The 27,097-nt window shown below is 30.3% G+C and overlaps 1 protein-coding gene across 1 annotated transcript; it reads left to right on the top strand.

Moving 5' to 3' along the window:
• The first annotated feature begins 2,227 nt into the window (after nt 1–2,227).
• Nucleotides 2,228–23,222, top strand: LOC129916005 (ichor). The gene is made up of 2 exons (XM_055995761.1): nt 2,228–2,490; nt 20,965–23,222. Exon 2 carries the CDS (start codon nt 21,181–21,183, stop codon nt 22,714–22,716), a length of 1,536 nt encoding a protein of 511 aa, XP_055851736.1. The 5' UTR covers nt 2,228–2,490; nt 20,965–21,180; the 3' UTR covers nt 22,717–23,222.
• Nucleotides 23,223–27,097: the final 3,875 nt, after the last annotated feature.

The following is a 27,097-nucleotide window of genomic DNA, read 5'->3' as shown; positions in this document are numbered from 1 at the left end:
CTAACAAGATACTGACAGATCTTATGATAAAAGTAGCTAAGAATGATAAAGCCTTTTATTTAATTAAAAAAAATAATTTTTATTTAAATTAATTAACCCTTTCTGACCCAGTGTTACTCTCATATGTTTAAAAATATTCCATTAAATAATTTTTTAGGTTTCGATGGCTCAATTGAAAGATAATAATGCCTAGTTACTGGATTAGTACAAAAAGTTAGTCAAATATCTAACTATAAATATAAAAAATGTTAATCCAGTAAGTATTTTCTTTTTTGGCTTAGAAGAAGCAGCATAATATTATTATTCTATAAAAAATTATTTTCTCAGTTGTCCAACTTTTTTTGGTGGTCATAGGCAGTGCATGTTACTTACATTTAACATGAGAGTAACACATTAGTTTTGCTATATATTATTTTGGAAAATAATTTTTTGCTATTCATATTTCTTAGTTGAGATGTTTTTAACACGATAATACTGGAAAAAAAAACCTTTTTTAATATTGATTTTCATAGCTTGGGTTCGAAAGGGTTAAAAGTTGTTTTTAAATAACGAAAATACATTATTGAAAAGATTTAAGCTCCAAACTAGTTTGCAATTTGATTCCTTGTAAAGCCCGTATGATACTTTTTTTTTTCTTTTACTTTTAATAATTAAAAAAAGAAAACAGAGCAGTACAACATTTTTTAAATACAAAATCTAATGAAGAGTGAGCGCTCAAACAAAATAAACAAAAAGCCAAAAATGTCACAACAAAAGTACTTAACATTTTCTAAAAATCAAAGCAATTTAAGTTTGTTTATTTCATATTTGATTTTGTGTATCTGTGTCGTTATAAAAAAACGTTTTGTCTTTTTCAAACAATTATCTGATTTTTTGAATTAAAAAAAGCGAAAAAAAAAGAAGTATCATACGGGCTTAAAGCCCGTGGTTGCGTTTTAGGACCATAAAAAAAGAAAATAAAAGTAATCAATATTTGTAAATTTTCAACAATTGTCATTCGAAAATGCACGAATGTATCTGTTTCGTTGAAAAAAAAATGCTGTCTTTCTAACACAATCATCTAATTTTTTGGATTAAAAATGTGTGAAAAAAGAAGTAGGTATAATACGGACAAAACAAGACATTTTTTTTCCAAACGTTCTGAAATTTTTGAAGCTGTTTAAAAAAAAATGATTTATTTTTATATAAATTTTTTTTTTTTTTAATCCAGGAACTTTTAAAAAAAAAAAAAATTTCGTTGCAATCGGCTTACGAGAAGGTCAGAAATCAAGAAAACGTTTCTATGAATATTTTTTTTTTATTCAAAAGGAGGGCTTTCATATGTACATATGTGCCAAGGTAAACGTATTTTTTTTAATCAGCTGAGATGAAGATGCTTCGCATGACAGCAGGAGTAACAAAGCTTGATAGAATTAGAAGTACAAAGATCCGAGGAAGCCTTCATGTTAAAAATACCATCTCCCAAAAAATTGAACACGACCGACTCAGTTGGTATTGCCATGTTCAAAGGAGAGATCCTGAGAACCCCGTCAAAAAAGCAATATCATATAACGTTCCAACACGAAATAAAAAGAAAGGTAGGCCTAAAAACTCCTGGTACAAGCAAATGCAAAAACACCAGCATTCAGTTGGCCTCAGAAACGGAACAAAACAAAACCGGGAGGCTTGCCGCCGATTTCTGAGGTCAACCCGGCGAACCCCACAGGCGGATCACTAGTGTGAAGCAGTAACGTGGGAAGGTTATGATCCCCTCGACATCGAGATCATAACAGCGCCGAGAAAAAGGAAGAAGAAGAAGAAAAACCAATACAGAACAAACATTTCGCTCATATACAATCAATTTTGATCCTAAAATGAAAGTTTCAATTTTCTAATTTGAGAAGCAAATCGCTGCAGGTTGTACCTTGAGATAACTCCATCATCGTTATTCGAATTACGAACCCTTAACTTGCAGTACAATAGTTTTTACTTTAGTTCCTCCATGCATTACCTACTAGACTTTACGAATATAAATTAGATAAATATGTGACCTGGTTTAAACAAAAGAGCTGAGAAACGAACTTCTTTTTTTTTAATAACAATTCTACATAAATGGCATGAAGATAAATTGATTATAATATATTTTGAGTCCCAAACGTGTCCCGAATGTGTCTCCAACGTGTCCCGAATGTGTCCCCAACGTGTCCCAAACGTGTTCTGAATGTGTCCCGAATGTGTCCGGAATGTTTCCCGAACGTGTCCCGAATGTGTCCCAAATGTGTCCCAAATGTGTCCCAAATGTGTCCCGAATGTGTCCTCCTGAACATGTCCCGAATTTGTCCCAAACGTGTTCCGAACGTGTCCCGAATGTGTCCTGAACGTGTCCCGAATGTGTTCCAAAGGTGTCTCGAATGTGTCCCGAAAGTGTACCTTTTAAGTACAATATTTCAAGTCATAGTTATAATGATATCCAATTTTCGTTATCCGTTCCTGAAACACCCTGTTCTTAAAGTAAGTATTAACTTCATCACCTTTATATATTCCTGAGATACAAAATGATGCTGTAGGTATCTCTATAACATTGCTACTGCGAAAATGATCATGATGATGATGATGATGGCTCCGCATGCTACGACATTATTCGCTGCAGTGGGTAGCAGCACAGCCAAACAGCTCCTCCATACCAACGACAAGATCCGGTTCTGGCTGACCTATTTCCGGTTTTTATTTATGCGAATTATGAATATCACGCACACACAAACATGAATGTAAATATTTTCAAATTATATTAGTTCAGCTGCAGGCACAAAAAATGTGTGATTTGTGATATAGGATTTATACATTTGATGGTAGGAAGAGTCTCTTGTGGTAACTGCATTATATCACTCTGTACTGTCAGTAACTTAAATGAATTGATTTGATAATTAAAAAAAATTGCCAAAAAAATAAACAATAACAAAAGAGTTCTTCTAACAACATTGCCGCTCTGTTGCAAATTGGCAACCGTTTCAAATTGGTCTATATCAATGGTTTCGTTACCTGGTACGCAGTTGTTTGCATATTTTTCCCACAAAATTTTCAGAATTTTATGTATAACCATGACAATTGAAAAATCCAATATTTTGGCAACCTGTCATGCTGAGCAAGTGACAACTTAAACAACAAAGATCTAAAATTTTAGCTAGAAATAAAGATAACAAACGTGGTGGCCCACAGGTACCTTTCATATAAAGCAATAAAATCGAATTGACACAAAATTGCAGCTTCCGTGAAATGCTGCAAACAATAAAATTTTACCTCGCCACCGTGTCTTTTTCCGATGCATATGAAAAGGTTTTTGGTTTTTTTTTGTTTTGTTTTTGAATCTCAACAGGTAGTACGTCTTACTTTTGTTTTAAAAATTAAATTTATGATCCGACAAGTTGAGTTCTCTCAGGTGACACTTTACCTTTGAGTCAAGTATAGGCTGCGGGTATATTGCAATAATATTTGCAAACAAACATAACAAATTACCCACAGACAACTATAACAAACCTCCCCTAGGTATTAGTTCATTCCGTGAGGTATAGAAATGAGACTGGTTTTTGGAAAATTGACCAATTGATTGTTTCATGGTTTCCTCTTAGAGACTACTGGTTGTTGTAGGGATGTAATGTTGAGTTCTTGGTGCTGCAATTAAATTAAGCGCCTTAGGCGGAATATATTTAAATTGAATGATGCCGCGTCTTGAGTTAAAAAAAAAAGGAATTGCAATTAGGAGTTTCAGATATTCATTGCAGCTTGACGAATATAATGAGTGACCATGTTTATGCACAAAATAGTTTATTAATGATTGAGAACTCGTTACGAGTCAATTTGAAAATACAGACCGCATTGAAATTTGATTAAGAAATAAGCAACATCAAATTAGTTTAAAATTAATAAGAAAAAATCGACATTTGAGTGTCATTTAGGTAATATGACGTTTGTAAGCATAACTTAAGATGCAGTTTATTTACAAAAAAATTTAAACTCTTTAAAAATGAATCATGTGAGACATCAATCAAGAACGACTTGACGTTATCGACTTTGGTCTATATGAAAGTCAAAGCCTTTGCAACAACAGATTCTTCAGATAGTTAATCTAGGGACAAATTATCATCAAACGTTTGGAAGATCCCTGTAATGTTGAAGTCCTTTATATGATTTTAAAATTCAAACTTAGGTAAATTAAATACACATAAGCAGGAATAGGATGTTGTGGAATTTGCCTTTTTTTCTTACTTAATCGCACGACATTATAGATTAAAAACAAACACGTTTCACGTCCCCCTCGTGCCAAATATATGTATTTTATTTTGCCTTTTTTTTGCCTTTTCTTTCGTTAGTGCCTTTTTTGCCTTTTCTCTTGTTATTGCCTTTTTTTGTCTTTTCCTATGTTTTTTTTTATCTTTTAAGCGTCTTAAAGGTAATGCCTACACACAAAACACTCAAATATACAAACAAAAAGCTAACTAAATTAAATTACCCCACACAAACAAAATTCGAATGAAAAGATCTACCTATGCAACTTGATTGTCTGCTATTGCTACCATTTATTGTCTTCTACGTTCTATTGCGCGGCCGAAAACCGACACGTATCAGAGTTCAAAAGCTAACTTACTAAATTTACAATACTCGATTTGAAGAAGTTCTCCAGATTTTGGACATAATCAAGAGAAATTTGGAAGCTGCGAAAGGGGCAGACGCAAAAGATGTTTTTGAGAAATACAGATCAATTTTTTTTGGCAAATAAGGGACTCGAAAGAGTTGAACAAATAAATTGCGTAATACATTGGAACACAAATCCACACGGAGAAAAATTAATCTAGTATTTTATACTCCATATGACTAGTAAGGAAATTAAAGTAAAGAGCCCTAGATTTTAAGTAAAATTTACCTTACGTATTGAACATTTCTTGGCTCCGTAAAGTAATTTTTACAAGACAATTATGGTGAACAAAATAAAGTAGTATATACCTTACGAGTAGCAATATTTTCTTTACGTAGAGTAAAACAAACCTTCATAAAAAAAAGTGTAAGACTTTTTTCACTTTAAGATTCTAGTAAAACATATTTTACAAATTTAACTATTCTATGAATAAGTTTTACCTTACACTAAGGTCATAATATCACCTAATTCTAGGAATTTTCCCCATATCTTAATTGCTGTCATTTAAAAGCCTGCCATTTTGTTTTCCATTTGTTTTGGATTTTTTTTTTGTCAAAGCTTTTAGGTGTCCGGGTGCGGAATAATTAATAAAGAAATAAAATGTAAAAATTTCTTTTCCCGTTTGTGTTTTTCTTTTATAAGTGAAATGTTTTCATTACTTTTTGTGTTCTTTTGTGCGTTATTATTGGCTCCGTAATTACGGATAGCAAATTTTTTTCTTGTGTTAGAATTATATATGAGTATCCATATGCATTAACATCATTCAATCTAATTAATTCATGAAGAATTAGAAAAAAAATTGGATCAAATAAAGTCAATTACATTTTTATTGATGATATTTTCCTAAATAAAATTGTTTGTTTGCATCTTACAAAAATTATAATATAGTAATACATGTAATTATTGAAAAACATAACAGGGTCATACGTTACTTACTTCTAAATAGCTTTGAGGATTAAGTTCGTGTTACCTAGTTATGCTTTTCAATAATTACAAAAATTACCTTTTTTATTTTATTTATAAAAATGTCATCAATAAAAATGAAATTGACTTTATTTGATTCAATCTGTAGATAAATTATATACCTTCCATAGAGAAATTTAATTTACTTTAAAAATCAATATTTTCAACCTTATAGTAAGGTAAAATATGTACCTAACTTTCTAGTAATTTCTATTAGAAATTCATACAAAAAAAGGCTTTACTGTAAAGTTAATCATAAGCTATAAATTTACTAGAAAAGTAAGGTAAATTCCATTTTATTGGGGAGTCATCCCTATTTAAACTTTACATTAAAGTTAAATTTACCAGAAATAAGGTGGTTCATACCTTATTTTTTCTCCCTGCAGGGGTCGAACTACGCCATACGTACGTTAACGTATTGACGCTTTATGTCTCTATCATTTTCTTCTAATTAAATAGAGAAAGCAATAGTCAAAACGTTAACGAACGTATGCAGTAGTTCGACCTCAGAGCTCCCGTCAAATGTTGAAGTGGGCTATGTCGAGTTCTTTAATTGGGGTCCAGTCGTCTCTACAGATGTAGAGAGATATTTTAGCTCCTTTAGAGCACTCTTAAGGGACAATCGCAGGCGCTTGTTAACTGAAAATTTAAAAAAAAACTCATGATTGTTCAAAATTACTGCAATTAATTTTTATATTTTATTCTTTTCTCAATAAATGCCTTTTTATGCCTTTTTGGGAGTTTTATTTTGCCTTTTTTTAAGTTTTTAGGTCCACAAGATCCTATCCCTGCACATAAGAATGGTTGAGAATTGTTAGTAACTAACTTCTTCATTAGGTTCCTGCCACAAATTTATTTATTTAAGGAACAATTTTTGTTACACTTTTACAGCCATTTTTTGGCTTTCCATATCCAATGACTATGAAGAAAAATTGTGTACCGTAACCCCACCAAAGAAGAAAACGTTCCAAGGATAAAAGTTTAAAGCATACCTACAGAAAAAAAATCAAAAATTTTCTTTTATAAAATGATTATACCAAAACGAAGAAGCCCAATGAAAATGATTATAAATAAGTTATATGTATCATTAGAACTTACAAAGCAAATTGTATTTGCTCTTAGTTAAAATGTTTGTTTGCTTGTTGACAAAAGCACCTCATAGGTAACTGACTGTTAAAAATGAAAATTAATATTAAATTTGGAGACTAATATCATCACATCATGGTGAAAAAGCTTGAAAAAAAAGTTAATGAATGAATTAAGTCCACCAACAATTGATGACTTATTTAGATTTTTGGTGTGGGAAGTAATATTATTGATTTATCGGAACGGGCTTAATGTAAGCACTTTTTCCATGCCACTGAGCGTTTTACCAGCAGTGATTGCCATGATCTTGAATGGGGTCACAACTACAATATTCCACAAATGGGGTTTACCGAGTTGACCTCAGAAAAAGTCCAAAGACCTGACTGTTTTGAATTGTTTCATGTCTGAGGCTATACAGACAACAATACCAGCGCTGAATTTAAGCGTAAAAATAACCTTGCCAATAGCTAGATTTTCTGGTCAAATAGCCAAACAAAAATCTTACTATCCTATAGTCCTGTTGAATGATGCAAAGACGTGGACTTTGAAGTTAGATTGTTTTGAGAAACAAATAGTTCGATTGATTTTTTGCCCTTTCTGCATTAATAGCCACGTTTCTTGGGAGGTGGTAGACTATTCATGAGCATTTGATTATTAGATATGGTACCTATTACAATAGCAGTGACTTCAAGACATTTAAGACTGGTTTTTTTTTCAAATCTGAAAGAAGGGTATTAGAAAAGCTTGAGTCCTGGTTTTTGGGACACTACCCCCTGGTAAAATCCGCCATTTTTTAAAACGAGAATTGATCTATATCTCCCAAACAATTGGTTTGACCGAATACCTAAGTTATTTCCCCAAAGTTATAGCTAACATAAATATATAACATAAATATCGTCTGAGTCCGTCACCTTATCTCCAAACAGATAATCAAAAACTGTGATAAAATTATATTGCTCAAGGTTTTGCCTGGTGTAAACCAACTTTTATTGTAAGCCCTTCTGTTACTCCTATACGAGGAATCTTACTCACTTGTACTTGTTCATGATCATCCGCACGCATAACATTTTACTGACAATACAATACAAATAATTATGAAGCAATAAATGTTCAAACATACATTATTCAATAAGATTATTGAAGTAGAACAGACATATTTATGTGTCCCTTCAAAAAAAATTGGGTTCTAACCAATCCCCAAAAGAAACTACAAAAAATTAAATTTTGACAAACTTATCCATACAAACCATTAATACAATGTATTAACTCTTTTCACCACCACTCAAATATAACTTACTGTGTTATTTACATTACTATACCGTCTTCATCGTTTGTATCAATATTTTTCTTATTACAAAACAAGTCTCGTCTCTGCAACATGTCTCCCAAAATTAAAAGAGTCTGGATTAGCTCATGCATATGCAACATTCTCAAATAACAGGAATAATGTTTTCTAGGTCAAGTTGCTCACGGCCTGCATGTGTATTTGTAAGCTGGATGTGCAAAAGAATCCCAAATAAAAAATAAAATATAGAAAAAAGAAAAAAAAAAAAACAAGTTGTATACTGTTCGCTACGCACCATCGCTCACCGGTACGCAACAAGCAACAAGTCTTCATCAATTTCGAACTTTTTGTTCATTCAGAAGAAGACTATACAGAATCATGACGAGAAATGCGAATTATTGTAAAGCAACACAAAAATTACAAACACAACAAACTCTCGACTTATCAATGTGTAAGTGTTATGTTTTGAAGTAGAGATGAGCTAAGTCGTGATTTTTCAATCACAGGTATACCTGTGACTGTGATTTTTAATTCACGGTGATTCTAACCTGTGATTTTTAACCGTGATTTCAATTTTTTTTTATGAAAATCCCAAAAAAAAAAAAAAAAAAAGTAGCATTCTTACGTAGGAAGCACTATTGAAGCTCAAATACGAGTATTTTTGAAACAATGGAGCTGATTTTACAAGGAAAACTGGTTTAAGCAAACAGATCCGCGATTTACCAAAGCCATTAGTGATTATACTGGGGAAAACATTATTTTGTCTAGGCGACTCTTGATTTTTCGGAAGAAATTTATTATTTTACGGGAAAAGTAACTTTTAAACCCCTTATTCTAATCAGGGCAACCTGCGATTTCACAGCAAATATTCGGGTGCAAACCGTGATTCTTCTGGAGCCATACGTTATTGTAAGGGGTTAACAAAACAATTATTTTACCGAACGTGCGTGAATTTCGGTAAAAACAATTCACGTTGCAAAAAATTGTTTTATCCAAAATCACAGGTTAAAAGTAATTTTCAATGCATCTGCGTGAATTCCGGCTAAAATAATTCACTTTTACACTGTTGCAAATAGTTGTTTTGGCCAAAATAAAAGTCATTTTCAATGCATTTTCGAACTCTGCTTAAAATAATTCACCTATACACTTGACCTGTTCCAAAAGTTGTTTTGGGAAAAATCACAGGTTTGAAATAATTTCAAAGCATTTGTGAAGTGAATTCCTGTCAAACCAATTCACGTTTACAAAAGAACTATTGCAAAAGTTGTTTTGGGAAAAATCACAGGTTAAAAATAATTCCAAAGCATTTCTGAAGTGAATTCACGTTTACACAAGAACAAGAACTGTTGAAAAGTTGTTTTGGGAAAAATCACAGGTTAAAAATAATTCCAAAGCATTTGTGAAGTGAATTCCTGTCAAACCAATTCACGTTTGCATAAGAACTATTGAAAAGTTGTTTTGGTAAAAATCACAGGTTATAATTTCCAATGCACTTGTGTAAATTCCGATAAAAACAGTTCACGTTTGCACAACAACTGTTGCAAAAGTTATTTTTTCCAATCAAAGGTCAAAAGTAATTTTCAATGCATTTTCGTGAATTCCGCTTTAAATAACTAACATTTACATAAGAATTGGTGCAAAAATTATTTTGAACAAAATCACGGGTTTAAAAAATCCTGAACATTTGCGTGAATTCCGGTCAAAACATTCACGTTCACAAAAGAACTATTGCAAAAGTTGTTTTGGGAAAATCACAGGTTAAAAATAATTCCAAAGCATTTGTGAAGTGAATTCACGTTTACACAAGAACAAGAACTGTTTAAAAGTTGTTTTGGGAAAAATCACAGGTTATAATTGCCAATGCACTTGTGTAAATTCCGGTAAAAACAATTCACGTTTACACAGTAACTGTTGCGAAAACGCATTGAAAATGACTTTTGACCTGTAATTTTGGAAAAAATAACTTTTTGCTACAGGTCAAGTGTAAACGTGAATTATTTTCCGCGGAATTCACGAAAACGCATTGAAAATGACTTTTGACCTGTGACATTTACTTTTGACAAACATTTTTGCCTCACTTCTAGTGTAAAGTGTAAACTTAAAACATAGAGATCTTTTTTATGATTGATCTATGAGATCACGCCATATCCTAAACGAACTTGTCGAAAATGACATTCGGGGTAAATGCTCTATTTGAGCGAAATGCGAACTGTAAAGTGAAAAGTAAATACCCAATTCACGGTTAAGGTAATCACAGGTTATTTGAGAACTGTTCACAGGTAGTGATTGTGATTTGTCAATCACAGGTTAAAAATCACAGGTCGTGATTTTTTGCTCATCTCTATTTTGAAGTTCTTTCGTCTTGTTCTTCTTAAGCTGAATGTTGCGGATGGCTGCTTGCGCTTGGTCTCTGCAGCACCAATGATCGTGGTGATGACGAAGAATCATACTTGAGGTTCGCGATGGATATAATCCATGGTTCGCTTTGGACCTCAGATACAAATACATATACACATAAATATTTCTATCTTTTCGTGTGGAATCACACACAGCATATTGTTGGTAAGTTAGTGTTGTGCGACCTAGAGTGCCTAATTCCATTGGTATTGTGTTGTTATTTGTCGGATGTATCTTCCTCGGTACGGACACGAGGCGATCGGCACGGTTTAATCTACAAGTAGTATCTTTTTCTGCATTAGAGAAGAGCTCTTGGATGAGGAGTTTTTAGTTTTACCTTTACACACAGTTAGCTTTCTACCGTTGACGTTGTCGGATTTAGGGGTTTTTTCGTGCATGACGCGTCGGCTTATACCAACAACCTCTCTTTTTCAAACTCATAAAAACCAATTAACGCGTATTTTTCGTGTCTAAAAATCCGTAAACGAAATTAATTTCCGCATTGAAAAAAAAAATAAAGAAACAAAAAATAAAAACACAAACACGGATAACAAATAAGGAATAACCCCATCAACACACCATTTGGATTACCCTACATTTTTTTTCTCAACCTAAATAAATGGATAATAATTATAACCTACTGTGAAATACTATACAAAAAAATGTTTTTATAAAACAAAGTTTTAAGTTAAAAAAAAAAGAAAAGATACAAAATAATAAAAAGGAATCAAAACAACAGTGAAGTGCAAAACAAATGATTATTTAATAGAAAAAAAAAAATTAAATACAAAAAATTTACAAGTTTCAAAAAGAAAGAAAACAAAATAAAATAAAAAAGGAAAAACAACAAATGTTTTAAACAATATTTTTGTTCCATTTTTTTCAATTTAAAAATTAAATCCCAACAAAAAATTTAAACAAAAAAAATAAAAAAAATCTTTCGACATACATATCCTACCAACAACCAAAGAAGAACTTTTGTAAATATATATTTTCATCAACAAAAGAATCAAACATTTTTTTTAAGAAAAAAAAAAAAAAATTAACAACATAAATACGCACATAACCCCACTTTTGTAAATAAAAAAAAAACCATCTATCTATCTATGAATCTTGGCTTTGTATGTCCTTATCCATCCTATGTATGAACCTTTGTATAGCCATGACATAAACCAACTAATTCTATTCTAACTGTTATTTGTGAGTATTGTTTTTTCTTGATTTTTTATTTTTATTTTTATTTTTATTTTTATTTTTTAATTTTATTTTATTTTTATTTTAATTTTTTTATTTATTTTGTTAACTTTTGTATTTCCCCTTTGTTTTAACAAATTTCTGTTTTTGGTATTATATGGTTCTACTTATTATATTGGTTTTCTGTCCATTTTTTCTTGATTTTTCTCTGGGTTCTACTTTGGTTAGGTTGATTTATTATTTTTTTTTTTTTTGTTTTCTTAATGACTGCATTTTTCATGGACACAACAATTTTGGCACATACAAAATTTGCCAATAAAAGACGCAAAGTGAAAAGGATACAAGAAAGGAATAAAATTTATGATTAAACAAAAAAAAAAAAAAAAAACAGTGTAAAATATAAATAAATTAAAATATAAAATGTCATTTCGAATTGGATTGGTATATAAGCCAAAGGACATTTTGTAAAAATGCAAAACTACAAAGGTCTGGTGAGAAACTATAAAATCTATTTTAAATTTATAAAAACTAAACAAAAAAAAAACAACTAACTAAAGAAAAATAGTATTTCCAGAGTTTATATGAGACTATAAAATCGTTGTCAACTTGATAATTGCATTTCTTTTAATATAACACGAATTGGTCCTTTAGGTCATACAGCTCAACGAATTTAGCTAGAATGTACTATTTGTGATTCAATAACTAATGTGATTCAAAAAATAATGTCGGTATCACCTCAGATTTGATAGTGCAATTCATAGTGTCTCTTTTTATTTTTAAAGACTTTGCGTGTCATTTAATAAATTGCAGGGTTAATTTTTATCCAGTTATCTCAGAGTTATAACTTTGTTATGTTAGCCCAGGATTAATCCTGACACTAGATCTTGAAGTTTTGTAGATTTTATACTAAAAGGCTTTAAGTTTGTTTCACAATAACTGACTCAACTTGTTATCAATTAATTCTAATACACACTTAATTTAAATAAATATCCTTTGATTAATGAATTAAGCGTATCACATCAGAATTTCAAATGTTTCAGTTCGTTTATGTTTACAGTTTTCCAGATACATACCTATATTTTTTACTAATGTAAATGCCTTACAAAAATAAGAAAAAAATACTAAGAACTTTTATTGCTTATTTAGATTATGAAAAACCTAAACGTTCGGGGTACTTAATACTTACTTAAAACTTATTCTGATATTATGAAACAAGTCCTTATAATATCTTATACGTATTCCTAACAGTTTTGTTTTATTGATATTTTTTCTGTTTAATATCTTAAATAGTTGTATTTCAAAACTAAAAAATCAAAAAACAAGAGATGTTTTTAATTGAAAAAAAGAGTAATTTAGAGGATATATAACTCAACAGAAGAATTTGTCTTAAATCGAGTTCAAATCAAAGTGAATTTCTGGAAGCTGATATTGTCCAAATAGTGGTTTTCCCTGTTTTTTTTTTCTTAAAGATTTTTTGCATCCCCTCCAGTTATACAAAAAATAACCCTTTAATAGCTGCTTTCTGTTGAAATTAACAAAAATCAGTTGGGTGAAAAGGATTTTACTAATCCAAAGGATTTAACAAAGTCACACAATGTTCTCCTTTTCATATCTTTAACTAAGAAGCTCTCAAAAACCTTAAAAAAAAAAACATTCTTGAGCTAAATATAAACTCAACTCAAAATTGTGACATCTTCTTAAAAGATATTAAGGGGAAGTAACCATAAACTTAATTTTTTTTTAACTCAGAGTGTACCTAAACTATCATTGTTTTTATTATTTTATTAATATCATTGTTTTTTTCTTGCAATATATCTCAATGAAAATTTGTATTCATTTCTTCAAAATGACAGAACTTCTTGAATAATAGCTGTGTTTTATTGGTAACTCAGTACTTAGTTCATTAAAATTTTGAGCAGGAAACAACAACAAATGATTGCTAAGGATAAGCAAAAGTTTTTTTTATTACTTGGTTTACTGAAAATTTTTTTTCTAAACATAAACATTTTTCACCCTTCAACAGTAAAAAACTATTAATAGTAAATAAAAGTAATCGTTTGTTGTTATTTACAGTATAAAATGTTAACTCAGTAATATACTCAGTACCAATAAAACACGGCTAATATATTAGTAAAAACAACAGAAAGGAGGTGTTGACCGTATATTGATCCCCGTTTCTTCAAATCTTGCTTTTCCGTTGACTTAACCAGATAATTTTTTCACTGTACAAATATCGGTTTTATTTTCACATAAGAAAAAAATATAAAATCACTTATATGTAGATCTCTAGATAAATATAAGTAATTGTCAGTTTCCAACTTTTCCATACTCACAGATTAACCAGCATCATTTCAAGTGCTTTTAAATTTGTAACACTTTTAGTTTCACAATCCATATAAAATCAATTGATTTGTGTTATCATAACAACGTGACCTTTCGTTTATTTGATTACCTACTTAAATTCAGCTAGATTCCGCTTGCTATTTCTTGTAAAAGTTTAAAAAAAATTAAAACAATGCAATTTTATGGTTGCTTCAAAGATACATATATTTTCAACATTAATTTGTTATGTTTCATTGAAAGCTAGTACTATTGCAAGAAAGCTAATACTATTTTCAAATTTTAGTCAAGTTTTACTTTAGCTAGACGCTAAAAAAGCAGTGTTATTATAATATTTCCTCATTTATTAACTTTAAAAGAATTATGGTTTTCAGCTACGAATGCGAATCTAATTGAATATTTCATGTGAAATGGAAATTAATGAATATAAAAAAAATAATAAAAATACTCGTATCATATATTGGAAATCAAATAAAAGCTTATGTAAATGAAATCGGGTCTATCTAGACTTGTATTTGGTTTTATATCGAAAAAGTGACTTAATAATTATTTTATTTGATAGCAAAAAATAACTAAAAAGCGAACCAGTGAAAAATTAAATATCCCTTTAGTCAATACTGCAGAACGATAAAATTTAAGACATTGAGTTTCCTGTAAATTGTTAAACTACATAACGAATATAAATGCTTTAGGAGGCTAATTACATTTTATTGAAAAAAAAAGATGTTTTATCCGTTTTCATCCTTAAAATTGATAAAATAACCTTAAACGTATTTTTGTGTATATTAATCAAGTGAAACAAAAGAGCTGACGTACGAACTTGAATTCAAGATTTGTATTGTGCTTCAGGATACTAACAGATTTGGCTTATCAGAAATATTAAAATATTCTTCACATATTTAAAATTATAAAATAAAGTGAAACTTGAAGATAAATTAATATTAAATAATATGTAGTTTTCCTAGAATCAGTGAATCTGGTGAAAAGATGTTAGCAAAAAAAAAAATATTTATTTGTAACACCTTTCTCTTTCTCTTAGTCATAATGTAAACAATAATTTCACTGATGAAATTATTGGAATTCACACAATATGATTCATCAAATTATCAAAAAATAAAAAAAAACTACTATGTATTTGCATTTGCGAGATTTTTTAACGTGAAAAAATAGGAATAATTATGTTTTTACTTCCCAACTGTGACTATTTATCTTAATTGATCTTTTTTCTGTTTAAAAACTCTCATAATAATTTTAAAAATAATTTAATTTAATTTCCTCAATTCTATTTAGCCACTTTGTTTGGTATTTTTAATTTTTTGATATCAGTTAAAAAATTTGTAATATTTTGATTGTGTATATGTTTTATTTTTTGTTGTTGTTTATTTTACATAATTATATATGCATATTTTATTGAATTGAAAACATCCATGACTCAGATGTGGACAAAACTTTTCTGATGTTTAACTTTATAAATGCATTATTTATTAAATTGCAAATTTGGGAATTGAAAACATCCATCTGAATTAGTTAGTTGATTCATCGTTTTGTTAGTTGATAAAGGTTTTTGATTAGCTAATTGATAAGACATTAATTGTTTGAATTCAATCTGTTTTGAATCTTGACGGGCATTCAATTTGTATATTAAACTTTTGCCATAAGAGGCTTACGAGCTTAACTAACAAAAGTAGTTAATGCAGATTTTGCGATATTTGTTTTTCATTTTAAAAAAATGTGATCCCTTTCAAACTATTAAGTGAAAATGTCAATACTCTTTTCTTTGAGTAGAAAATAAAACTACATTCCAATTCCAATACCTAAATCTTATAAATTCAAGAAAATTTAAGTTATTTTGTGCTGATGCAATGATTATTTCATGAAGCTTTCCTTGATTACTCAACTTCTAACTATTTGTTTCTCAATGAGCAATCATAATAGAATTCAAGTCAACTGAAACATCCAAATCGTCTCTCAAAGTCTTAATTTTGTGTATTAGTTTCATCATCCAAAAGCCTATAATACTTCCATTGGCACAATTTAAATAGTCCCTAACGGCTTATACAATCATCATGAACTCCAAAAAAATTCTACTGCATGATTAATCATGTTCTGTTAATAAAAAACCGATTCCTATACGCCATCTCGATTTTTTGCCCATCATCATCTTCATTCCAAAAATAAAAAAAAATAATAATAATAATAATACTAATATTTCTTCTAGGCATATCTCAAATCCAAATCAAAAGAAACATCTCCCACTAAAACTACAGTTAGAGATATATTCTAACCTATAACCATGTCATTCACCGTTATTATTATTACTATACCAACCTACCGGCTTAAATCCCTTATGAATAATCAACCTACAAAAAAAAATAAATAACAGCAGTCGAAAAAAAGCTTAGCAACTATTTTATACTACTCAAACCCCCACGAAAAAAAAAAATTAAAACAGTTTGTTGACCCCAAAACCAAACAAAAAAAAAAAAAAACTTTATTTATCTCTACAACAAAGCAATTTTTTCATGCAAATTGACCGACCATCCGTAGGTATAAAGAGTAAACGAAAATAAAAAGCTCCCAGTGCAAAGCTTCCGCAACATTTTGCTGAGTTCATTCATAACCTCTAAATATGAAATGACGGTCAAAGATAAAAGTATACCCTCGGAGACCAGGTGCAAGAAAATCTAGTCGCTGTTATAGTTGCTGTGTCTGCACACATACATTATAGGTGTCCACAATTGCACGTGTCCATTTTAGCAGAGGTATAGAGCCACCCCATTTGCGTGCGCAGTTTTGTCCGTCCGCTACTACTAGTCTGCAAGCTGTAAGCCTTTTACATGAAGCCCACGAAAATTTTACTCTTTTTTTTCTGTGTCAGACTTTAGGCTCAGGCCAAACGAGTCACAGTGACGACACGACAAAATATAATTTCATTTCTCTTTTGCTCCCCACTTAACGATCCAGCATCGTTGTTATATTACACACATTCTTTCTTCGTTACGGATGGGCATGCGGAAAAATGAAACGAAAAAAGACTCCACTCCAACTCCACACACATGTATCTGAAGCCCCCAAGCACGACGACAACGACAGCAACGACAACGACCACAAAAATCCCACAAATCTGTGCCAACCGTCCGTCGTTGCCGTCGTCGTTTGTCGTTGTCGTTGTTGGCGTCTTCCCCCGACCCTCATCATGAGCACTCCTAAAGTCCGCCTGACTTTGCCCCTGCTTCCCATCATCATAACTGATCCAAACGGGTATAGGTATATCTATCTACCTGTATAACTACATTTATATCTATATACTTATCTGTAGCTAGTGCTAGTGTATATATTCCACTATGACTATACACTGTTGATCGCGGAAGTATGTCAGCAGGTCTTTTGAATAACGGTACTCATTTTTATGTGAGATGGCTTTAATGATTATCGCTTTGATTCTTCTCTTTTTATCCTCTCTATTCACACAACCAGACACTATCCATACAAACATACAAATACATCTACACAATTTTGTGTCTGGCTTTAATATTATTATGGCGACTTTGTTCAGATACTTTCTGTGGACTATACACATGTATCACTGCGATCATTCATCAGTCTACAAAAGTATGACCTAACTTGTTGCGCAGTATGATTGGATGGTATGACGCCAACACCAAACCTGTCGAAAGCGAAATTTATTTTGCTTTTTTTTTGCCAATAGCAATAGTGGTTCGTACCACTGTTACCTTTAAGATAGTAGAGACCTGTATGTTTTGCTTAAATTAAAACTCTGTGAAAGATTGTATCTAGGTACATACATATCTTCTATAGACATGACTCGAAAAAATTTGTTGCTGTTGTGGTTGTTGAATGCGTGCCATCTACAATGAGCCCGACCTAGCCCCTTTTTTTTTAAACAAAAATAGTTTGAGCGGACTTTAGGACACAATTTTTCTGACCTAAATTCCAAATTTCAAGTTAAGAACTTGTTTTTTTTTTTTTTGGTTATTTTAGTTGTATTTTTATTTTTTTAGTTCGGTTTTAATTCTGATATTTTTTTTTTAAGTTTGTTTTAACTAATTTAAAGTCATTAATGTTTTTTGTTTCTTTTAAAAATAAAGCGTATCAGGCGATTTAGATAAAGATTTTTGTATTTAATTTGCATTTAAAATAAAGTATTTACTAAAATTGGGTTCTTTTGTTTTAAGCCAATAATATTTTCTTTTCAATTTGGTTATGAGCAACCGATCGATATCTTAATTAAAAACCAAGCTGGTATTTAACAATGATTTTGGGATTGGCCCCTAAATCATGTTCTTAAATAAAAGAAAACCTTATTAACGGTTATACATCAGAAGTAGGAAATTATTTATTTAATGGGATAAAGATTAAGTATAAGGTACTATTAAACAAAAGTTGAATGGTTTCGGCGTTTAAGTAGGCAAAAATTGCCTTTATTCATACTAATTAATAAATAAAATAAATTTAAGAATATTTGGATTCGTAGACAACAATGCAAAAAAAGTAGGTGCCCCAATTGTGTATGTCTAAATTCAAATTAACGAATTTAAAAAAAAAGGCAATTGAGTTTAATGGGTTTAAGCAGTAAATTTTTTTTGGGTTTTGTGACCAGAGGAGAGTGAGATTGAATTCGTCCAAAACAGGAACTAGGCTACTAACTGAAGTTTTTATTTCGAAAAATTATATAGGTATAGGTATATATTATCATAAAGCCGTCCTGCTAAGTTTCAAGTTCAAATAAAAAGGATAACAGTTTTTTTTTTTTCTTAAATAAATTTTTCGAAAAGCTTGTGGTACCTCCAATTCAAAAGTGCTATTTTATCATTTAGATGGACTTATCGAAAATGACTCAAATTTTAATACTTACATACATATAGCGTACTTACATTTGCCCGATCCTAAACTTTGGTCATTTTATACTGATCTCAAAACATCGAAAAGTTATGTTTATAATTTCCAAGTCCTTAATACAATGACTACGACTACGTAGCTGGTTTCAAGACATTTAACATTGAAATAAACGAATTGTGAAAAAAATATGGTCAATCGTTATTATTTTTATTACCTGATTATTTTTTTGTTAATTGTTGCCTCCAGTTGCTATAGTTTTTACTGATGAAAAAATTCCCAACGACATTTTGATAACGCTGGACCCGCAGAGTACTATTGTAAACACAAAACGAAATGTCAATCGTACGTAAGATTTTTCTTTATTAGAATATGCTTAAAGTTCTATAATTCGTTTAAGAGAAAGTGAGTTCTTGCTTTTTTCAAATCGTAAGAAACATTGATCAGTAAGAACTTTCCAAAACTATAGTACTTGTCAATAACTCTTTTATTTCTTGATTCACATTGCAAATGAAACATCCATGCTAAATTATATAACTTTATCATTGGTGGATTGTTATAGACCGGTCAGGAAGGGAGTTAGAAATGCAAGAAATTAAAAATGATATTGATTTAATATTTCTTAGCCAATTGTCCTTGATAAACATCTTTAATTTTTTTAATTATTACCTTTCACCAGCTTTACACCTATATTTTTCTTTCGAAAAATTAAATATAAATATTAAATTTATTAATAAATATTAAATTGTGTTTTTTTTTTCTTAAGTTCTTTTATTCAAAAGAATTTAATTTTTTGTAACTTTACGTCATAGAAAACAAGTAATTTCTTCATAAAAAGTAAAAAAAAAAAACTTTATTTTAAACTTTCAAGCACCATGATAATCTTTTGAATTAAATCTGCAAAATATTTAAACACAACCATTATTAAAATTCTATATAAAGCACGGTTACGAACAAAATTGCATAAAAAAAATGTCATTAAAACAATTATGTATTTCATGACCTGCTTATTCCTTATTTTTAACCAAAAAGAACTGAATGCTTTTAAAATTTATCTTACAATATTTTAATAACCATTTAAGGGCCTTAAATAAAAAAAAAAAACCCCATTTAGCCAGTTAACATGTTTATACCCAACACCACAGAAATACATTTATTAACTCCAATATATTCATGAATAACGGCAAATGTTATTTATTTAAATATAAACAACATTTTTTTTTATTTTTAACACGTATTTTTAAAAATATGAACTTCTATGAACTACTCCCACTTTCACTATCGTTTTAACTTGCTGTGTGCGTACCACTGATTTTTAAATTATTCACAATACTCGTAAAAGTTGATGGGAATAAAACCAAAAAGTTATATTTGTGGTCTTATTTAGAATATCTTTTGGTAAAAACCTAAAGAGGTTTATGAATAATGCAGACTTAAAAAAATATAAATTAATTAAGAAGTAGGTCAGATATTTAGTTTTTGGCATCACTTAATATTTAGATATATGCCTGGGAGTTGTTCATTATTATTATAAACTCAAAAATAAAATTAATTAAGAACATTTATTTCGTTATCTTTATATTTTGTGTTTGTTATAAAATACTGAATGGAAATTTAGAATTTCAGCACAACTGACTGATATCTGTCGAGTCAATTAACAGAGCGATAATATTCCTGATTAAAGAATATTGTATTTTATGTTCAATTATACTGGCAATATCACTAGCATTCTTATAATAGTTGACGTTTGAAATGTTTGCTCCTCTGGGATAATGCGATTCATATTTTAAAACAATAATACAAAAATTTCAAATACAAAATATTAAAATTTAAAATTAAGTTCATTATAATTAATAGTCGTGTATTATTTGGTATTCAGTATTTTACTAAGTAAACATTTTATGCTGTAAACAGCAACAATTGATTACTTTTATTTATTTATTAATAATCCTTATTGTTGAAGGGTCAAAAATGTATAAGTTTAGAAAAAATATTTCTCACATTAAAAAACTTTTGTTGTTGTTTCCCGTGCAAAATTTTACTGAGCTAAGGACTGAGTTACAATAAAAAAACGGCTGATGTTACTTAAAGCACCTACAAAACATTGTTTATAATAAAACCATCAATTTTCCACTTACATTACTTATTGAATTTCATTATTTTTATTTTGCAGATAAAAATATGTGCCCCATCCCAAACAAGAAAAAAGAACAAACAGCCCTTAGTCAACACCTAGGGACAACGTGATCGTGCCAAGAAAATATCAACCAACAAAACAAAATATTTTACTTATAAAAATAATAAACAAACAAAAAAACAATTTTTAAAAACAAACAAAAAAACTAAAAACAAAACTAATTGACATACTAAAACGTTCATTGATTGAACAATGAGGTTTTGCAGAATGAACGGGCCTAATGAATCCGAAGTTGAAAGCCTCCTAATGAGTCCATGTTGGGGACAAACACAAAATGGAAGTCAAGACCAGTACCTGCTAGACGGACATAAGCTTCTCCTGGAGCATGATCTCGACTCACTACCCAGTGAATCAGATCAAAAAGGATCTCTAGATGTTCTCGATAACCTGCTTATGAATTCATCTTCCCTTGGACTTTCCGAACTCAAACCTCTGCCACCATTTACCGGCTATACCGGTCACCTGTCAATCAATGGCATATCAGGCCATCATTACCATGCAATTGCTCAGCGATTGCCAGATGAGAGCAATAACAATTATGCTCAAAGTGCTTACCACACAACAACAAATCAATCTGCCAACAACAATAATGGCGGCTCATCGGCCGATCAAAATATTGTCTCCTCCTCAACATGCCTGCCCGAATCTGTGCTCAGTTCGGACGGAAATGATGCCTGCCTTTCCGATGTGAAACTTTTTGCCGATAGTCAATTAGATAGTAAGCTTTATTCAGTGGCGGACAGTTGTGTGATGTCTGATCAGGGTCCCGATTCAGTGTCGGGTGTTTATGTTGATATGAGCTCTATCGATGATATCGCCGCCATCATTGGATCCGCCATAGCGGACACAACAGTTCCCAATCAACTAGACAACGACGATGGCAATGATACTAGAGACTCATGGATGGATATTGATGCGTGGATCGACGGCAATTGCATACAACAAGATGGCAAACTGATAGTATCACAACAAGACAGTTTAAGTGAGTTTGTTCTACCCCATTCACCAGTCAACACAAGTAATTCAACGTTACAAAGCCTCCTGACGCACGGCTACATGCCATTGCTGCAAAACCGTCTCCAAAACGGTCCACCTCTCGGTGCCATCAAAAGTGAAGCACCAAGTTCTACCTCATACTGCAACGAACTGACATCTTCAACGTCAACAAGTCCGCCTGGTTCAGTTGTTTCGACAACGGACAATATGCTCATCAATGGCAACAGTCGATATCTAAATTCAAATCCTCCCCAATACTCGTCCATTTCAATATCTAGCAACTCAAACGCCATGAAAGCAGACGGCATCTGCAGTCCTGACATTTTGGGCAATTACCCACACACAACAACCGTTACGCCCATTAGCACGCCCAAATCAAAACGTCAGCGTTCGCAAAAAAAGTCATCGTCTAACAATCATCAACATCAACAAACATCATCGTCTAGCGGCAGTAACAGTAGCGGCAGTCAACAAATGCAACAGAACTCTATGTCACCGTCATCGGTAAATTTTAATACAAATGATCTGTCGGGTCTGTTAGGTAAAGAAAAGCCCGTTCATCGGTGTAATATATGTAATAGAGGGTTTTTAAATAAAAGCAATATCAAAGTACATTTGCGGACGCATACGGGTGAGAAACCGTTCCGCTGTGACGTTTGCGCAAAAGCGTTTCGACAAAAAGCTCATTTGCTCAAACATCAACAGATACATAAGAGAATTGGGCGTGATTGACACGATGATTTAACACTTTTGTGTTGATTTCTTTGTGAAAATTAAAACAAACATTTAAAAAAAAATATATAAAGCCGAAAGAGACCACTTCACATACTCATAATATATTTATATATAAACAAGAACAAAAAAAAAACATCTGAATATATATTTAATATAGAAAAGAATGTAAAGAGATTTTCTTTCACCTGCCACCGTCGCACTGCCACGAAAAAAATCACGCGTAGTACAATTTTCAAAATTGCTCACATTTATTTTTACCCTCATTATGCAAATGAAGTTATTGATGATGTTCAAACTATTTGTGTTTTTGATATTTTTGAAAACTTCATTGACATTTGAGTGAGTTGTGAGGCATTCATTAATTGTATGGCGTGATAGTTTAATTCGTTGTTGTTGGTTGCTTTTGGTCTCTTTTATATATAAAAAAAAAAACAAAGTGAAGTCAATCGGATTAACTGTTTATTTCTAGTCCTTCGAATACAAGTTCAAATATTAAAATGTAATTATAGATACTTATTTTTTGTTTGTAGGTAGACATGCGGATTATAATTAGACAGAATATAATGCTAGCCTGTTTTTGTTATAATATTGGATCGAATTATTCAGTTTACCGCCATTTAATATATTTTAAACCTTAAAATTTGTACTTTGTAGTTTAGTATGTGTGCTTCAAGTTTTAACATTCAAATTAGACCGCATTTTTTCATCTGTCATGAATACATTTGTTGGAGAAAATAAAAAAGTACTAAACGCAATCATTATACTAAATCTAGTACAACAACTACACATTCCTATCTCCTCAAGTAGAAGATCATGTCTTTATTGAAATACTAGATTTAAAAAAAAACTATTACTTTTTACAAATGTCACAATGACATTTAGCTATTAGACCCAGCGATTAGATCGAATTGTTGTAGTTTGAAATTACTAGATTTTAAAAGCCATATTCTATGTTCACACGAGTACAAAAAAAGTTTTGATAAAAGTGAATTTCTGTGTGAGAAGTATAACTTTAATCACGTGTACATCCCAAATAACAATTTTGCTTCTATAAAGCTTTACAGAAGCTATAGAAGCACCTGTAAAGCTTTACAGAAGCAAAATTGTTTGTTGGGATGTGTAGATAAACACACTTTATTTTTAAGATTTTGATTGGTCTGCTGTCATAAAAAATAAGATAGTTGTTTTGTATGACCGTTTACCAATCAGAGTTTTTAAACAATTAAGGCTCAGTTTGTTTGTTTGAATCTTTTTTTCAAAATAATTACAATGTGTCACAATGTATTATATTAATGATACTTCCTTTTGTGACAGACTTGCTTATAATCGTTTTCATTAATTAATTTTAGAATAATTTGAAATTAGAGTAACTTTATTCATCATAACCATCACCCAAAAAAATTCGTGTATAATTCAAAATTTAATGCGACTACAAATCTCTCACATAGGGCAGTTTTCTTCTAAAAGAATATTTATTTTTTGAGTTAATTAGTATAAAAATGTTGTAGACTTATAGCTCGATTCTAACCTACAGTTAAAAACTTGTGACAGTCACAAAAAGGATAAAGGTGTCCTTTATTTAGATTGTTGTGACCTGTTCTATAGGAGATCTTAACTTTGAAATTTTTTTTTACTCCCACAAGTTGTGACTATGCTGCTTACCTAAGTCCCGATGTCCAGATCCAGTACTACAAAATAACAAAACTTGTTGACTTGTGTTGACAAGTGAACCAGTTCTCTTTGGCGGAATTTGTTTAGAAGAACTAAATTCACTTGTGAAAAACAATTGAGTTAACAAGCCTTGTTGTATTTTGGTACACTCTTGAGAATTAAGGTTTTTGTTTCAAATCTTAAAAACTGCTTATAAATTATCCAACAATACATAATTTTTTTTAGTTTACTTAAATTCCCTTCACTTTAAAAGAGAGCAAAAGCAATGGAAGAACAACGGAGCGTCCAATTGTCTTTTTGCAACTGTTGTTCCGTTTTGGTGCAACTGTGCCTCTACATACTACTTAGTTTATTGCTCTAATTAAAAATAAAAATATGTACCTCAATTGCAAGTTTTATAATAACCATTTGTAATAATGCGCTATTTGTATAGAAAAAAAAAAAAATTGTTACTTAGAATATAACTGCAAATACAAATATTTAACTAAATAATAATTAAAAAAAAAAAAACTTTGTAAATTAAAAAAACAAAAAATGAAAATAAATATAAATTTTCTGTACAAAAAAAGTAAATAAATAAATTATAAGATACCATTTTATTTAAAGTAAACTCATGATATTAAATATTGTTTGCTTAGTTATGTTTTTGTTTTAATTATTTATTTCACATCAACATTGTTAAGGAGTCAATGGTATTAGTTAAACATATTTTTTTTTTTTAAATATATAAAAAGTAGATATATGAAAAATTTTATACCCAATCAACATATAATGTATGATGTATAAACAAATAAAAAAAATAAGTTGTTATTTATTTAAGCTTAACATTAAGATTTAAAAAAAAAATTAATAAATAATTAAACTAAAAAAAAAAGAGTCCTTAAATAAATATTATTATTTCTTTTGTATTTCTAGTAGATTTTTTTTTAACTTTTAAGCTGTGTAATTTAATTTTAATACTTATAAATTTTTTCATCCTATTTAAAACATCTTTTACTTTGATTTAATTTTTATATATATTTTGTGCAATTATTTATTTTTTTCTGAATGTAAATATTTATTTAAAAGAAATATAAATTGTTTCCAACATTAAAAAAAAAAACTTAGGTTGTTATTTAATTTTTATTGGGAATTTATTAAGAAGTCTACTGTAGGTAAAGTTAAAGATTTATTAATGGTGGATACATATTTCTATGACGAGAAGATTTCTCTGGAAAGACACACATTATATCAAGTAAGTATTCAAAAATAATATATGTAAATATACAGAGTGTGCCATAAGTAGATAAGGATATTTTAAAGGCTGATTTTGAAGTACATATTTATATCGTCACATACCCGTACCTAAAATATTTTTTTGAACGAGACATATCGTCGGGGTAAAGCAAAATTTTTCTAAATCCACTTTTTACCGAAAATGAAATAATGATGCAGTTTTCCGAATTTGAAAACCGTTTTTGTCAAAAAAATCTCTTTCCGCAGATAATATATTTTAATGGGACATAGAACAATAAATTCAGGGAAGAGTAGCCTTTTCAAAATGAGCCCGAGTATTCTTGATTGTTCTAGGTCCCATCATATTTTCTTCTAAGTCCACTTTTTATTTAAGGAAAAAACGTACTTGTATAGGAACTGTCCTATGTCCAATTTTGGGTTTTTAGTTCTAAAAAATATTTAAAAATAGTATGCACCTACTAATAAGGAAAACTTAAATGGTTTATTCAAGAGAAAATAACAAACTTTATAAAAAAACATAACTTGAATGGCAAACGAGCACAAAATTGTCGCTTTAAACCAATTTGGAACTTAAAAATCGTCTCCTGTAAAATTTGCATTTTGTGACTTAGAACAATTTTGCTTTACGCCGACGATATGTAGATCTTGTAAGCAGATAGCTTGGCAAAACAGCTAAAAAAAATAAGTGAATACCGAAAATAAATTTTTTGTGAGCGATTTAATTTTTGTGTGATGTTGCAATTAATCACTTCTTCAATTGATTTAACTTTCAAAATACTTTTTCAGCAACCTTATTGCTCCCCACCTCAAGTGCAAAGTTTTTGAGCAGTAATCAGTACCTAGTGATAGTTGCAGTTCAAGCAAATATCACTTTGTTGAATAAAATGAACAAAAAAAAACATTGCATATGCTGCGTTAGAAGAGTTTTAAAATGTGAGAAGAGAAAGACAATAATTCCAGGGATCCTCAAAGTTCATCGTAAAACTATGTCAGTGATTCCAAAAAACATACTGAATACAGGCTATAAAAGATAAATCGGATTTCTGTTAATAACAATAGATAACTTTTTAAGTGCTGGTTTTGAGTTATATTACAGGTCTTCTTTTGTAAGGAAGGCAGTTCTATTCTGGATTCTCGATTTCAAGATGAGACTTTTGATAGATAGTTTACTTTTTTTTTTATTTCGCGTGGTATGAAAGTTCAGGGGTCATATTTCCGTACAAGAAACACATCGCAAATAAACGTTTTGAAAAGTGTTGTCTGTGTCTAATTAGGAAAAAATAGAGACAGTTTAGATAGTTCGACCTTGTATCTAACTCCTATTGCGTATTTATCATTCAATTATAAGCGTTGGTCACACAGATCAAATTTCGAGTAAATGCATTAAAATTATACATTTGCAACGTCTTTAGCTATTGCACTATGGGTTCTACATATGTTTTAAACTTCACCAGGATTGATAAATAACACT

The sequence above is a fragment of the Episyrphus balteatus genome, chromosome 3 (genome assembly GCF_945859705.1).
Source record: "Episyrphus balteatus chromosome 3, idEpiBalt1.1, whole genome shotgun sequence".
In the NCBI taxonomy this organism is placed as follows: domain Eukaryota; kingdom Metazoa; phylum Arthropoda; class Insecta; order Diptera; family Syrphidae; genus Episyrphus; species Episyrphus balteatus.
Note: the sequence above shows the minus strand (reverse complement) of the source record. Positions and strands in the feature narration are given on the sequence as shown.